The 15,864-nt window shown below is 42.6% G+C and overlaps 1 protein-coding gene across 1 annotated transcript in view; it reads right to left on the bottom strand.

Annotated features, from left to right (window-relative positions):
* Window positions 1-15,864, bottom strand: part of aox6 (aldehyde oxidase 6) — a 27,198-nt gene continuing 11,334 nt past the window's right edge. The window contains 26 exon segments of the mRNA XM_030746370.1: window positions 1-648; window positions 2,456-2,623; window positions 2,716-2,904; window positions 3,457-3,522; window positions 3,622-3,736; window positions 3,818-3,870; window positions 3,953-4,156; window positions 5,006-5,101; window positions 5,356-5,583; window positions 5,669-5,860; window positions 5,951-6,037; window positions 6,640-6,727; window positions 7,305-7,438; window positions 7,743-7,867; window positions 7,998-8,094; window positions 8,511-8,633; window positions 8,749-8,875; window positions 11,187-11,356; window positions 11,441-11,518; window positions 11,599-11,761; window positions 11,878-12,062; window positions 12,345-12,454; window positions 12,535-12,628; window positions 15,081-15,232; window positions 15,348-15,440; window positions 15,610-15,754. Of these exon segments, the coding sequence (XP_030602230.1) occupies window positions 598-648; window positions 2,456-2,623; window positions 2,716-2,904; window positions 3,457-3,522; window positions 3,622-3,736; window positions 3,818-3,870; window positions 3,953-4,156; window positions 5,006-5,101; window positions 5,356-5,583; window positions 5,669-5,860; window positions 5,951-6,037; window positions 6,640-6,727; window positions 7,305-7,438; window positions 7,743-7,867; window positions 7,998-8,094; window positions 8,511-8,633; window positions 8,749-8,875; window positions 11,187-11,356; window positions 11,441-11,518; window positions 11,599-11,761; window positions 11,878-12,062; window positions 12,345-12,454; window positions 12,535-12,628; window positions 15,081-15,232; window positions 15,348-15,440; window positions 15,610-15,754 (3,333 nt within the window). The 3' untranslated portion in view covers window positions 1-597.

Consider the following 15,864-nt stretch of genomic DNA (forward strand, 5'->3'; position numbering starts at 1 on the left):
GTGATTTGGGCATTTTCAATTTTCAATCAACCGTTCTAGTGTAAAAACAAGCGACGTCTTAAAGTAAAAGTAAAATCAAGTCAACAATAATCTCAAATTTGATTCCTTATATGTAAAATAATCAAATTAGTAAAATATCTGTGGGCTGAAATTCACCTAAGGTACCAAAATGGTGGTTAACTACTCTAAGAACTAATTTGCTGTTTGAGAACATAATGGGTCAAATTTCAAAACCAGGTGTATTCCAAGCTGATTTAGTGCACAGTGGAACACAACATTAAGTATAACTTGTGATTCTGTGTGATAGATTACGGGGAATAATCCATGCAACAACTGAAACACACAAACTGTGCTTAAATCAAAGATAACTTGATATACAACTGAGCGCGCTGACCTTATGGCCAGGTGGACCTGTATATCCCAGTGGTCTAAGTGAGTTTCTGAATGTCATAAACTGATACATTTTATACACCTGATGACAACTGTAAAATTGTGTATTAGGAGCACTTCTGTCCTGCAGCTGGTAGTGAATTTCACCTGAATTATTTAAGAATGATTAGATCCCTATTGGTTTAAAATCTTTAGTATGATTCACTTTCAGACATCTAAGGCCCACGGTTTGAAAGATCCTGGTTTACTGGCTGGAACCTGGAAACAAACAAACAAACAAAAAAGGAATTAATAAATATAACAACATTTGTCACCTGTCAGAAAGTATATTCACGTATATGAAAGTTGAACTATTTGATACGTATCTATCCTTCAAGTTTGAAGTCAATGTATTGCACAGTTGCCGACAGTGGCGGGCCTAGCCTGTTTGGCGCCCTGGGCGAGCATCCCCGCCGGCGCCCCCCCCCCACACACACACAATAGCGATCGCCGCACTACTACACTTGGGGGGGTAATGAGCGACTGCTGTGTGGTGTATGTAGCTTTCTGCCATGGTCTGACAGACAGGCTTTAACAGAAGGTCCCCCCACCATCACAGGCACACTCAGAATTTCTTTTAAATTTTTATTTGAAAAAACATGGAAGAAACTGAAATATTACACAGCTTCTGCTTACCTTTATCTTTGCTTGTTTCTCCTCTTCTTCTTTTCTCTTTTTCCTAAACTGTGCACCTGATGGCTTTGACCTTTTCCTTTCCATCTGCCACAATTCGCCACCACCACCGCCCATCCCCAGGGTTGTCAGATCTGACTGACAGTTGCCAGCCCAACACAACAAAACCTCCACTGAAACTCATGTTAATAGCACCAGGTGTGATATATATTTAAATATACAAGCTTTGGGTAACTTGTTAAAATTTTGGCTGCTTTTCACCATATTTGGTAGGTTTTTAGGAAGTTTTTATTGTAAAATTATATATCTATATAATTTTATAATTATATAGAAATATCTATATAATATTCCACCCCAATGTGTTCACAAGCTGCCCAATCTGGCAACACTGCGCCATCCACCAACATTTGTCCAAACTGTCTAGATTCGTATTTGTGTTATTTTTTTTATCAAGATTCGGGTTCACACAAATACTGTGATTTAATGACCATATTTACAGTATTATAAATGAAATGGGCTTTGTGTTCTATCAGTTGTGTGCATCTAATTTTATTAGACGCACAGATTCATTCTGTGGAACATGGGAGGAAAAAAAAAAAAAAAAGAGTCAGTTTTGCATATCTCGCAAAAGTTTTGCGAGATCCTGAGTTACTTTTGCGAGATCTCGCAAAACTTTTAAATATTAGGACATACACTTCGCGTTAATCTTGATATGACAGTGTCCGTGAGGATGAAAGGTTTGGCGAGAGACTGCCAGCAAAAGTCGCCTTTATTTATAATTCAGCGGTTACTGTTGGCTGTAACCAGGCCCAAACTGTACAGGCATGAATGAATGAACCCGGCTGACAGTCTCACTCTCACGCCATCACTGCTTCACTCGACTCGCACCCCAGGCTGAGAGGAGAAGGGGGCGGGGCAGCGCTGTGTGTGTGACGATCGAGTGAAGCAGTGACAGCGAGACAGAGAGAGAATCCCCCGCCTGCCCTTTTTCTTCTGTTACAACCTGTCTGACCATGGCAGAAAGCTACATGCAATACACAGCAAGCAGAGGGCGCCCATTATCCCACAAGTGGAGCAGTGTGGTAGGCGTTGCTGCGGCGATCGCAATGCGTTGGGGGGAGGGGGGCGGTCATGCCGCCCTAGATGAAATGCCGCCCTGGGCGGCTGCCCATGTCGCCCATATCAGAAACCGCCACTGGTTGCCGAGATACCGAAAGCATGACGGACAGACGGGGACAGAAAAGTGATCCCTAAGTCTTAATATTTCTTCTAAAGGCTGAACTCTTTGGCTTTTGTGATCCTTAACCACAAAGCTGCAGTTATGGGACTTAAAACCTGTAGAAAACATCACTTTAGCTGTACCTGAGGTTGTTTTATAAACGTGAATTATTACCTTCTTAGTGAACGGGGAGGCACAGGCCAGACAGGCCCTCTCCGGTGTCGCAGGGGATTTTAGAGTAAACGGTCCTTTCAAACCGGAATCTGAACGAGCTGCAGCCACGGCATCCTTGATGGCAAAGAACACAGAACTGCCCAAGAAGAGGACGGGTTCTCCAATACCCTGCGGAGCCAGATGAATGTCAGCTGCATGATACATTAAGTATATGACAGAAGATGGTTTAGGACAACCTGAGGCCTTGTTTGTGTTCTGACCTTTGAGGAGTAGATGGCGTGGGGGTTGTCAGAATCTGGCAGCAGATAGACGTTAAATTGAAGCGGCACGTCGCAGACCGCCGGGATCTTATACTGAGACGGTCCTCGAGTGTACAGGAGCCCAAAGGGAGAAAAGTTCAGCTCCTCCATAGTGTAGAGACCCAAACCCTGCATGAACGCTCCCTCAATCTGAGAGGAGGAAGGAAAGCATGGCAAGGAAGAGGACAAGATTTAAACAGCAGACACCACTGGCCCCGAAACACCAACGCATACAAGTCAAAAAGCACAAATATAGAGTACTGTGCAAAAGTCTTAAACCACCCCTCATTTCTATATTTGCTGCTGAAGGAAATAGGTACTGTAGTTTGTAAAGATGTGCAAACATGTATAAAAATGCAGTATATGAGGCAAAAAAGGAACTCTATTAGGCAGCTTAATGTATTCATTTAGTGTCAAAACATTTACACAGTGCTGCAAATATAAAGGATCTTGTTTGTGTTGGTAAACAACACCGAAACAACTGCCAGCAAATCGCACAAAGATGTAAAATGGCACGCAAAGACAGAAAAAGGTAAAATACTTGAAAATGACATTTATTTTATAGGAAAAAGTTAAACAAAGTTTCCTGCTTTAATTTTATCTAATTGTTTTGTGTGGATATTTATGATTAAAACAGAGATACAGTCACCATCCTTTAGTTTGACTCTTTGGAAAGAGCTGACCTTAAAGTACAGGTCTCACCTGGCCCACGTCCACAGATGGATTCACACTTTTGCCGATGTCGACCACAATGTCCGTCCTCAATGTCTGCAAGAAGCAGAAACACAAGAAAAGTTCCTTTACTTTTGGAGAACTCCCCCCTGTTTACAATCAGTGACTTTCAGAGTTGAGATGGTTCAGACGGACCCTGTAGTCTCCTGTCAGGCAGTCCAGCTCCACCTCGGAGCAGCTCACTCCGTAGGTGTAGTAAGAGTAAGGCTGGCCCTCCATCTTCTCCCAGTCGACGCACAGGTCGGGACCTCTGAGGACAAACCAGAAGATACAGCCACTTACTGCTACTCTATTACTTTTTCCCAATGGAATCATCAGAGTTTTGTCATACCTGTAGTATCCAGTCGCTGACAAACTGATCTTCTCCATAAATGCTGCTCTGGCCTGCGTTCAAAGACGTGTTTATTTAAAGGGTCTAAATTTACAAAAGTCCAAATTTTACATCATTCAAGAAGGATTTTCATACCCAACTCTCCCATGTTCCTTTGGGGTTCTTCTTTCTGATTGGCTCCAGTCGCTGGTACAGAATCTCGCAGGCATTCTTGACCGCCATGCCGTTGGCATCAGTGCCGAAGGAGGCGGCAGACGGGCAGGTGTTGGGAACGGTGCCGGTGCTGGTTTCACTGATGTAGATCTTTGAGGCTGGGATGTGTAGTTCCCGGCTCGCTACCTAACAACAAACAGGAATCAAACCCCGAGTGTATAGGGCATAAATCAGGTGTTTTTCCTGCCATTTTTCATAATAGTCCTACTGTAGAGGAATTTGTGATGCAGCGTGCAAAAGACTCATACAATATGAGGAATCCCAGCTGTGCACAAAAAAACAACCATTTTGCAATAAAGAACAACTGGAGTTTCCAATATTTCCAATATTTCCAATGTTTGTTAACCGTTTTGGTGTACAGCACTTTGTATTTGCTGTGGCTTTTTAAAGTGCTTGATAAATAAAGCTTGATGATGATGATGATGATGAACCGTCTGCAAATGTCTCTCAAAACTCAAAGATGTAATTTACTGAACAGCTTCTGACGCATTAGATTTTCAGAGAACCTGACCTCTGACCGTTACCTTTAGGTCAAGGTCACAGAGATTCAAACTCGTGTGAGATTTTTAGTAGATGCATCGACGGTGTGAATTTGAACATCCTAGATCACATTGTCCTCGAGTTATGGCCAGTGTTTAAGTTTTTGTGGAACAGACGATGCTGCCAACACCAACGCCAAGGCTGCGACAATAGTTCGACTTTTTCTTTGAAACAGCTGAGCTAAAAATAGCTGTCCAAACATTCATGAAATAGTTTAGGGCTATTTTCAATGGCAGATTAATCAAAATCAGTGGTCGACTATATGCATGGCAGCACTTGGGTGCATGCAAGACTGAGTTAAAAACTGCATGAGTAGATGAAAATAAAAGAATGCGCCTTCTACTGCAACAGCATGCTGGATTCATACCAAATAACTTAAGCAATTTCAGTGTCGCAATAAAAAATCAGTTTGCTAAAAGCTGTGCTGTACAGTACCTGTTGCATTTTAGTGTGGATTCCCTGACCCATCTCCGTCCCGCCGTGACTCACCAGGACAGACCCGTCTTTGTAGATGTGGACCAAAGCTGCAGCCTGTCTCACACAAACACACACCGTGAACTACACAGAAAAAAAAATTACACGCCCTTTTTTTTTCTTCCCTGAAGCAGTTACTAATCTCATTCTCCAATCTCATTGTACATCCTGTATAATGACAATAAAGGCATTCTATTCTATTCTAAATCATGAATCTTGAAGTTTGGTTGAATGGATTTAACCTGCAGATAGCCAGCCACAGCAGTAACCAAAAAGAAAAGCTGACACAGACCAAATGAGATCCCACCGACCTGATTAAGGAAGCTCTCTGAAAAGGCGATTCCGTATTTGATGGGGATGATGGAAATCCCCCTCTTCTTCCAGCGGTTCTCCTGGTTAAACTGCTTGATGGCAGTGTGGCGGGCGCTGAAGTCAGACCTGAGCTTACACTCGTCCCAGCAGCGCAGCAAGTTTTCAGGGTCGAATGCAAACTTGTAGTGGGTGGTTGAAGGACCCTTGTACATGTTGATCTCCCGAATCTGAAAAAAGGATTTTAAATATTTAATTAGACGCCATTTTATAAACATAAGGTCGAGCATATGGGAGAAGAGGATGAGGTGTGACCTTGTCTGCGGGGGAGCCCAACACCATCGCCACGTCGTTGATCATGTTTTCCACGATCAGCAGGCCCTGGGGCACCCCGAAGCCCCTGAAAGCGGTGTTTGAGGGCAGGTTGGTCCTGCAGGCGGCACCATGACCTCGCAGGTTGGGGATGTTGTAAGCGGTGTCCATGTGGAGCACCATCTTTTCAGCAACCTGCAAACAAAACAACAATCCACAGTTACGTTTTATAATCCTGTGCTTTCACTGACATTTATCTTGAGTGACATTTACTCCTTCACTTACCAAAGGAGACTCATCGGCAGCGTTGCCGCCATTGGCAAAAAACTGGAAATCTGCAGCAATGATCCTCCCGTCATTCATGAAACCCACCTGAAGCAACAAAAACAGACAACTTTTAGGATAATGATAAATACTGCCTCATTCAGTTATAAACCATTTTGGATCATCACCATGTGGGAAATAAATAAAATTAAATAAGTAAGAAAATAAGAAAGTAAGTAAAGAATAGCAACAAAAGTATTTAATGGATGGATAGATTGTTTTAAAGTCCAGAAGTAGTTCAAAGTTTAGATAAAAAAAAAAGAAAAATATGTAAAATTTTAAAAAACTTTCTTAGAAATTACATTAAAAAAAAAAAATCACCTTTTCATAGTGTATATGCAATGAATTGGACTTCTTGTTTGTTTTTACAGAAAATTTGAGACCAAAAGAATATTTATATGAACTCTTATAATTAAAGGCATCTGCATAAAACAAAAAAAAAAACAAAAAAACCTGCATTAGTCCTAAAGAATGTGAAGCATTCATATGTAACAGAGTTAAGGGTTTTTTAACTGTTACTTTGAGCTTTGGAGTTTTTAGATCACTGAAAAATTATACTTTTACAAACATTTCCAATCTGAGCAACTCGTTCCATACAGTGGGCAAGATCTCAAGAGTTGGAAATTATATCCTGGGAGCCTTGGTTGTACCTTATATTTTCCCAGGGTGGGATGTCTGCCCCCTGTGATCAGCATGTCTTCACCGCGCTCCAGGACACAGCGGACGGCACGATTGGTTCTTCAAACAATTACAAGAAAGAAAAGAAATTCAAAAACTTTCCAGGTTCTTATTCTTTAATTCCATCATAAATTTCTCTCTAGACCTCAATCACACAAGCCTAGAGGCTGGCCAGTGGAAACCTCCAGTTGCTAGGGAAAAATTCTGTGTTCCCCAGCTGGTTTGTGAGTGGTTGCTGGCAGGTGAAATTGGTTGCAAAGTGGGTGCTGCACCAAATACCTTCCTGAGATTGCTTTGATTGCTAGCAGATTGCTGCGGTCACCTGCAGTGTGACCTTTTAAAATACGTTGGTTGTAGCTGTAAGCTCTCTATTTCAGCTCAACTGCAGCTCAGCGAGCAGTTGTTGATCTTTTAAAGAAAGCTGCTTTTAAAGGTCAACTGCAGCAATCTGCCAGCCACCAAAGGAATCACAAGGAGGTGACACATCAAATACCTTTTCACAACCACTCTCCAACCGGTTGGTGAATACACTTTTTCTCCTAGTGACCGGTGAATGCCAAGAGCTTATTGACCACTCTCCAGGCCTGCGTGAGTGAGGCTGCATTCTGAAAGAGATTTGTTAACCCTTTGGACTCACTTCCAAGCAGCCAAAGATGAGATAGAAGCCAAGATGGAGGTTTTAGTGACCTTCCCGCCAAAGGCTCCACCAATTCTCTTGACATGACAGGTGACTCTGTTGGACGGGATGTTCAACGTCTCTGCAACAGCATCCTTCAGACAAATCCAATTTCAGCTCTCTTTATGTTCATGATGCCAACTGATGCCACAACAAGGTTACATGGCTGTTCAATGGTTCATTATCAGGTTAACTGACAGAAAAACTATGCAGGAAATTCCATTTAAACACAACACACACACACCTTTTACCATTTAATCCTTTTTTAAACACCAACAAATCCCAGTTAAACTGGAAGAAAAACAGTTTTAAGTCCGACTTTGACCATTTACACATGATCCATTCAGTCATCAGTACAGCAGTGAGTAGTGACAGTCAGTAAAAAATATTTGCTATTACCTGAATTAAAGTCGGCCACTGAGTGGAGACATAAACGTTGAACTCCGTCTCCTCGCCGACAGGAACGACCAGCATGCTCTGCGTCTCCATGTAGAAATGCTCCTGGCCTCCTATTCGAATCTCCCCTGAGATTAAAAATAAAAACGCAAAGCTTAAAATAATCAATAAAACCAAAAAACAAAAGCCTGTTTTTTTGTTTGTTTGTTTGTTTGTTTTTTTTGGGGGGGGGGGGGGGTTCCTTCTGCTGACTTTTACCTTCATAAACCCGATCGACGTTTTTAAAGGCTTCGGTCACATCTCCTCTCTCGAGCATTCGCTGGGGCTTGAAGTAAGACGACTTTTCGATGGCTTCCTGTAACAAATGAGTGACGACAAACAGCAGGAGCAGCTGTGATTAAACAGCTGTGGGTCATTCCATGAAAAATAAACAAAGGATGAAGCTGTATGAAAATGTAGGGCCAAAGGAGAGTAACCTATCCCACGTGATGATCTGACCCAAGAAAGTTTACCCAAAATGCACTTTTTATGTTTTTTTTCCAGTAAATTATGAGATAACAGATCAAACATCCAGAGTAACAATGGTTGGTTCTGTTCTTCTAAAACACAGACATTGAATTCATTCAGTTTTACTACTGAAACTATAATATATACCAATAATATATGTATATTATATCATATAAACTGCACCAATTTCCAAACCAAATTCCTCTCTGTACTTTAGTGGCCTGTAATTCTGAGGGTTTCAGGTGGAATTACAAATGGACAGACCTCAATGGTGAAAATGGGGTCCGGCAGGTCTTCGTAGCTGATCTTTACAGCTGCTGCTCCTCGTTTGGCATGCGCCTTAGTGTCTGCGACCACTGCACAAATCATCTGACCGATGCACGATACCTGCAGACACACAGCAGGGAACCCTGGAGGTATTGAATGGCAGCTGGTTTGGAGGTTTGTGCTGTAATTTACGGTTACTGTTAATGTGACTGAAGACGAATCCAAAATGCTCTACCTCGCTCTCAGCAAGCAGCTCCTCGTGATAACCACAAAATGTGCGGACTTTCTTCCCGGGAACGTCTTTGGCTCTGATGATGTCAACAACTCCGGGAAGCTGTAGGGCCTCACTCACATCCAGCCCTCTGCCAGACAGCACATGCAGCAAAGCATTAGCACAAAAGAAAAAAGGAAGAGCCCTTTTTCTCGCTACTGCATGTGGATGATGGGCATAGCCACAGTGACATCACCTGCTGGTTTGTGAAGTCTGATTTTGGCCACTGCAGGAATGGCCAGATTACTATACTTCACTCATCGGAAGTGGAGCACGGGCTTTTTAGATGGTTTGTTAGTACAATTAACCACACAGAAAGTCTTACTGTTAGAAGATAATTGAATTAAAATGCTCCAAAAGCATTTTTAACAACAAACACTTCAGTTCCTCTAGTGGCCACTTGAGGGTGACGCTAAAAGTGAGTCAGGCTCCATAGACTCCCATCTTAAAATGTCCAACTTTACAGCACAAATGCACATTTACAACCTGATCCAAAAAAACTATTTGGGCCTCTATGAACAGTTTCCTCTTTTGTAACAGCTGTACAGCTGAAGCCAATTAATTTGAATATGCTAAGGGTTAAAGGTCGGGGTGTGGCTGCTTTGACTGACAGGTGTACTGACATAGCTGTTGTACCCGATACCTGACTCCTAGACCTCAAGTCTGCTGATTTATGTCACTGAACAAGAACTGCACACCAGGATTGTGCTGCTAGTGCCTTTGGCAGCATTTTTAAGAGATGTTTTGACTTCCTGGAAAGTGCACACTGCCCAAGAAGACTGTGCTCCAGTTTTGGTGAGTGAAACTCTAGTATGCCTGTTCCTCAGCACGGTCTGTGTATATGCACAGAACCTCTGCAGTTTATGACAGAGCTAGCTAGTGTTAGCTTCTTGTCCAAACAGGATTAATTAAGGATCCATAGACTGTATAAAAAGATGGATGTAGCTTTGTGATGTCACCTACTGGTTTCTGAAGTATCATTTTCCACCTGTAATGAAGGTCCTCTTCATTACTTGTCTAATCAGTATAATACACGTCTAATTTTAATATTTGTGTAAAAGAATATGCTCACATAAAGAGGACAGTTTGACATATTTTATTATTTGCTTTTCTAGATTTTTGTTGGCAACCTTCCAGCTGGTACTGGTGAAAGTCTTCTTAGGAAGAGAATTTGATTAGTATGGAAAGTTTGCTTTAGTCAACAGAAAACATTGCATTTTAACATTTTTATCTTAATGAGAAAACATTTTGTTTACAAGATTGTCTCTTACCTACCAAAGGTGTTCCGGCCAAAAGAGCCCACCGGCTTCCCAATTGAGGGAATCGATTAGCCATCATTTTTTTGTAGATTATAGGTGATAGGCCAAGTTATCGCCACAGTATTGATTTAATGTTAACAAAGTGACCAGTTAACTTTTGTGTTTAGTTTATTAGTTTAGTGTGTAACCTCAGAGAATGGTATGGCCAGGGGGTTAATTAGCAGCAGTCAATAAAAGGCTGGGAGTAAACGTCAGATACTGTTGGTGGAACCGTGTCCCACCATTGGGCTACATTGCTTTATTTTGTGTTATGTTTTGTGATCGTCAGTGTCGATAAATTAACACCTGCTGTGTCGGCACCTCATCTCCGCCTGAAGCCTCCTATTTTACTCCAGCTGCTAAGGGCCATCCCAACACCACGGTTGCCATCTTGGTTGCCAAAAACCTGAGGGGAGGGTCTGCCTGTGAAACTGCATGTTCATTAGCCAATTATTTGTGGTGGACAACTTGATCATAATGTAATGTTTTTTTATTCATTATGGCCCAAAACTTGTGACTGAACTCAGCAGGAAAGTGTCAAGAGGTCAAGACAGAAAGCGGTTTTAGACAGACTTCCACAGGCCAAGAAACCTTTTTGCAACCACAGCTATCGCCATCTAGTGGCCTTCAGATAGAATACAAGGTTTTTAGGCACTTCCACATTGGCTTAATTTTTCTGACCTGGAAGCTACGTCCACGTTTTAAGGCCCTTTCACATAAGTAGCACCATGACCATTTGTGCTGAGCTGGCCATTACTCTTTGCCTTTATTGTCATTTTTTGTGGCTGCTCATGTACTATATGCACCCACCCTCCTATCAGTCTCAAGTTCTATTGGTCACGCAAAAGTACATCACAACGCACGTGAATGCTGCCTGGCTGCCGTGCTTCACTCTGCTTTGCTCAACGCAGCAGGAAACTGTTATTGCGTAGTGTAAAAAATAGCAAAGAATGGGTTTCAGAGTGCAGCGCAGCGCACGCTGCTATACTGTCTATGTTGGTTACTTCTAATGGTGGTCAAAACGCCTCAAGTGGCCATCAGAGGAACTGCGACCAACTTGTCGACTTTATTTTTCCATGCAGGATGTTGCCGTTTGGTCCTTACGTGATCTTGGCGTGTGCTCGGGAGCTGGTGACCAGCACGAGGAAGAGCTCCCCCTCTATCCTCGGGAGGTCATCGCAGTACACTGCCTCGCCTGTGGCGTGGCTGATGGCGGAGCGATGCATCATGGGACGCCCCACTGCATCTTGGTCACTCTGGTACTTTGACACAGGCTGAGGAAGAGGCGTAAGCAGTCAGGTTTATGAAGAAAGCACATTTGTTTGATAGTTAAAACACTGAATGAGAGATTTTGTAACCTGGAACTCCTGCAGTCCAGGTTGGATCTCTCTGGGTAAAGGCTGCATCTTCTCAGGCACGTCATCTGTGATCACATTCTGTAAAAATAAATTTAAGTCTGCTGGGTTAACCACAATACACTGCATTATGTCTTTCTTTTTCAACACCCTCTTTTTACCATTTCTCTGAGCTGGTGCAGGACCTCCAGGTTGAATTTGAAGAGCAGGCTGAGAGTCAGGGACCTACGAAACTCCACCTTCCCTCCGGGAGCCGAAGGAGGGAGGGCCAACTCTTCCAGTAGGATGTCATAGGCTTGCCCGAGGGTCTCGTCATCCCACGGCCTTAAGGAAAAACAAACGCGAACCAGAAGAAGATGAGTAAGCAATGAAGTAAAAAGCAGGGGAAGAATAAGAAAGGAAGGAAATCAGGTGGAAGCAAGAACAAAAAGGACATTGACCTTCCGATGATGGCTTTGCAGGTTTTGGTTGCGCTGACAGTGGTCGGGCCCATTCCTCCGTAATAAATACTGACATCCTGAACCACTCTGGATCCCTCTGAGAAGAACACCCTCATCCCGCTTGTCACGGTGGCGAAGGAGGTCTCCTTCCTCGGCGCGTGGCGCAAAGCCCGAGCAAATTCCCCCTGCAGGTGAGACGAGACACAACGCTAGTAATCATGTTTTTTTTTTCTAACCTGTTAGCTATGATAAGATGCTCACAGCCCCACAGCAATGGAGGAGGAGGAGGAGGAGAGACGGCTACATCAGAGGAACCACATCTTCAAACAACTGATTTTTGTTAGTCGAATTTAGCTGCTTAAATATGAATTGTGACTTTTTCCACTTTTTACAGCTGCATTAGAAGAAATTGCCCATATCAGGGAGGAATTAGCTTTAAATCTGAATCCAGCATAAAGTTTGTATACCTTTCTGGAAAAGGGGATGAAAACAGAGACAAGGATCTCCTCTGGCTTCAGGATGACTTTCCCAAATCCCACGAAGAAGTCCTGATTCAGGGGAACCTCTCGCCTTCCTCCTGGTGGATTTGCGGAGAACGTGTTCATCTTTCCATCTTTTACTTAAGTGTCTAAAAACAATCGAAGTGCTGCGACTCACCGCTGGAAATCACGCTGACTTTGCAGTTGCTGGCGGCCAAAACGGGGTTCAGGTCTGAGTTGGGGTACGCGCTCACAATGTTTCCTCCAAGAGACTAAATGCACACAAACACACAGGAGACATTAAAGCGTTACTATTCTGCACTATTACTTCTCATTATCTGCAGTATACTGCCACTGGGTGAAACAGTGCGAGAGCAGCTGTGCCCTCAGCTTTGGCTGCTCAGGCACTATTTAAATAACGTTAAACTGATGCATGACATGTAATGTCTCAGCAGCTTTTTCCTTTCAGTTTTAGTGTTGTTGGGTTTGTTAATGCTGTGCATCATCTGACTGGTTGTGCATGCGTTTGTTTAAATGGACGATGGTTTGCACAGGCTTCTCTTCTCTGCCTTACTTTTTAGCATTGCAGTAAGCAAAAAAAGAAACCTGTTACAAAGGTACTGTGGCTTCACCACAGACTGAGCAGTAAGTGTTTTCCAACACAGCCCAACAGCTGTGCACGGCAGCTACTACAGAACGGCCCTTAAAATGAGCAACAGGCTCATTTTAAAGTGCTGCATGGTCTTTTCCTTCTGGAATCTGTGAAGAGTGTATTATCAGAATCAGAATCAGAATCAGAATCAGAAGGTTTTTATTGCCATATGGGTGAACAGGTTCACAGCATTAGGAAATTGCTGCGGTACTTCGTGCTTACAGAAAAAAACAAATAAGTATAAAAACTATAAGACAATATACAAGTATACAAATTGCAAATTGCATAGGTTAACAAATTGCATTATAGCTCAAAACCAAGTGTTCATAGGCATCAAAAGCAACACAGAAGCTTCTCCCCTCCCACAGGAGCACTATTGTTTTTCTGGAAGGGGTAATATACGGACACCACAGCGGTGCAGTGGTTAGCACTGTCTCCTCACAGGAAGAAGGTCTTCCATTCAAATCCTCTGGCCGGCTGGGGCCTTTCTGTGGGAAGTTGTACACGTTCTCCCCATGTCAGTGTGGGTTCTATCTGGCTTTCTCCCACAGTCTGAAGACATGCATGGGGTTAGGTTAACTGGAGATTTTAAATTGGCTGTAGGTGTGCATGTGAGCTTGAATGGTTATCTGTCTCTGTGTGTTAGCACTATGACAGCTTTTAGTAATGTTCAGCCAATAGCAAAAACTCCACCAGCGATGCTGTACCGGCAGGTATCCTCAAACCCTGGATGAGGTGTAGGAGTCTGCAATATGTATCAAATTTAAATAAAGAAACAATGATACTCCTTACAAATAATATGAACAGATTTTAAAGAACAAACTAGGTTTATTAAAAAAGCAGTAAAACAAATTCCTCTTTTAAGGCAGTGTGTGCAGTACACTGTAATGTGTTGATGCCTTTTTGAACTCCAGCAAACACATCACAGGTGGAATATTCCACTCTCGCCACAGGTGGGGGTTTGCTATTGACTGAACACGTCGAGTGCAAGCCTCCTGTCGGCTAAACAGTACTAGAAATGAGCTGTTTCCTGAAAGTCTGTTCAGCCCCTGATTAAGGCCTGTATGCCCAATCATGCTGGAGTTTGTTAGGTTAAACATGACCATGCCTTGAGACTAAAGGGATTTTGCAGGTTAGATAAAAACAGAGTACCTTGGAGGTTTTTCATTTTTAAGCAACACAAATTTATTTGGGAGTCTAAAGTTTCCTGAGGAAAAATAGACAAATCAATAGATAATAAATAAATTTATAAATCCCCCACTTTGACCCTTAAAGGGCCAATCAAACCCAAATTTAGTTCTGGATTGTAATGCCATTTATCCACCTGAACTATTTGCTATAAACACCCATTTTTTTGGAGATACCAGCACCAAAAATACCGCTTCTGAGTTTTTCAGGTGTGAGTCTTTCCAGAAATCATAATCAACAGCTCCAAAGCTTCTCCAAATGGGCAATTAACACCAATTTCAAATAAAATAAATACATTAATTAATTAATTAAAAAGTATGCCAGGTTAGTGAAAGGCTCAAGTACCCCATAAGCCTCCAAAACACCCTATGACTCAAGGAAACACTGCCAATGATTACAGCCTGACTGATACAAGATACTGATATTTGGCTATTTTGAATATCAGATATCAGCTGATATTTGTTTATTCTTTCAGATACCCAAAACATGCACAGATTCCTAGCATTTATTATATGTAGTTATTTATGAGTCCTTACTAAGATAATATGACAATGCAGTTAACATCAACACTCATGACAGGGTTGAAGGGTGTTTCTCGCAACTTTTCTTGACTTTTTTTTACATCTACCAGTTATAAATGTCGATACAGATTTAGCTTCCCTGGACCCTGCACCAGGATGATGTTAAGGGTACTTGTAAGATTTTGTTTTGATTCTTGCACTTAAAATTAAATTAGTTAAACAGTTGCTGTGCTCATTTCCCCAGCAACTGTTCAGTACTACAGTAAAGGTGAAAACAGGATATAGAGAAAAATTAGGAAGTGAAGTAGATGGAGAAAAGACAGACATAACGAGATCAATAAGACATGAATAATTTCTGCTTACAGCGACATTTCGGATCTGCACACTTCCCAGGTTCCCCAGTTGCTGGTTCAGGGCTCTGAACAGTTCAGTCTTCTCCTCTGGGAACTGAGGAACCAGCTTCTCCAGGAGAGAGCGAAGCTCAGTCAAACTGCAGCCCGCTCCCACCCAAAGGCCTGCAGAGAGAAAGCATGTTAAACATTTTTATTTTTCCTTTAAATAACTCTTTTGCACTCTCAGGCAAACTCACTGTCGGTGCAACAAAACCAACTCACGGTGCAGGTTACCCACCCTGTGGTGTCTGAGAGACCTCGAACAGCTCCTTAACTCTGGTCGGAGAGATGATCAGCGGGTGTAGGATGCCTTTGAATTTCATGTCTGGACCTTCAACACACAGCAGAGAGAAAGGAGTTTAAAAATCAGTCAAACATCTCAAAAATCCACTTCAGGAAAGCAGAAGCCTAAATGATGATAATTTAAAGACATCTCTTTTCTCTGTTTCCACTGTCTAATTCATGTTGGAAATGCCTCTGAGTATCTTTTTTCCGCTGACCTATGTTGGTGTTTCCCATGACCAGCGGAGCCTTGGGGTGCTTGGCCTTGAGCTGAATGAGCTCCTCCAGAGAAACGGGGGACACCCAGGTTACCCTCTCCCCATGAAAGGTGAGGGTTTGTGGGCTCGTCGTCTCTGCCATCAGCTGAGGGAAAACGGGACATTTTCATACCACAACTACTACTATAAGTACTGTCGCATGAATAGCTTATTAACTTTAGCTTGGGATCCTCCGGCATCAAATGAGCTGCTTCT

This window comes from Archocentrus centrarchus, chromosome 2 (assembly GCF_007364275.1).
Source record: "Archocentrus centrarchus isolate MPI-CPG fArcCen1 chromosome 2, fArcCen1, whole genome shotgun sequence".
NCBI classification, from domain to species: Eukaryota; Metazoa; Chordata; class Actinopteri; order Cichliformes; family Cichlidae; genus Archocentrus; species Archocentrus centrarchus.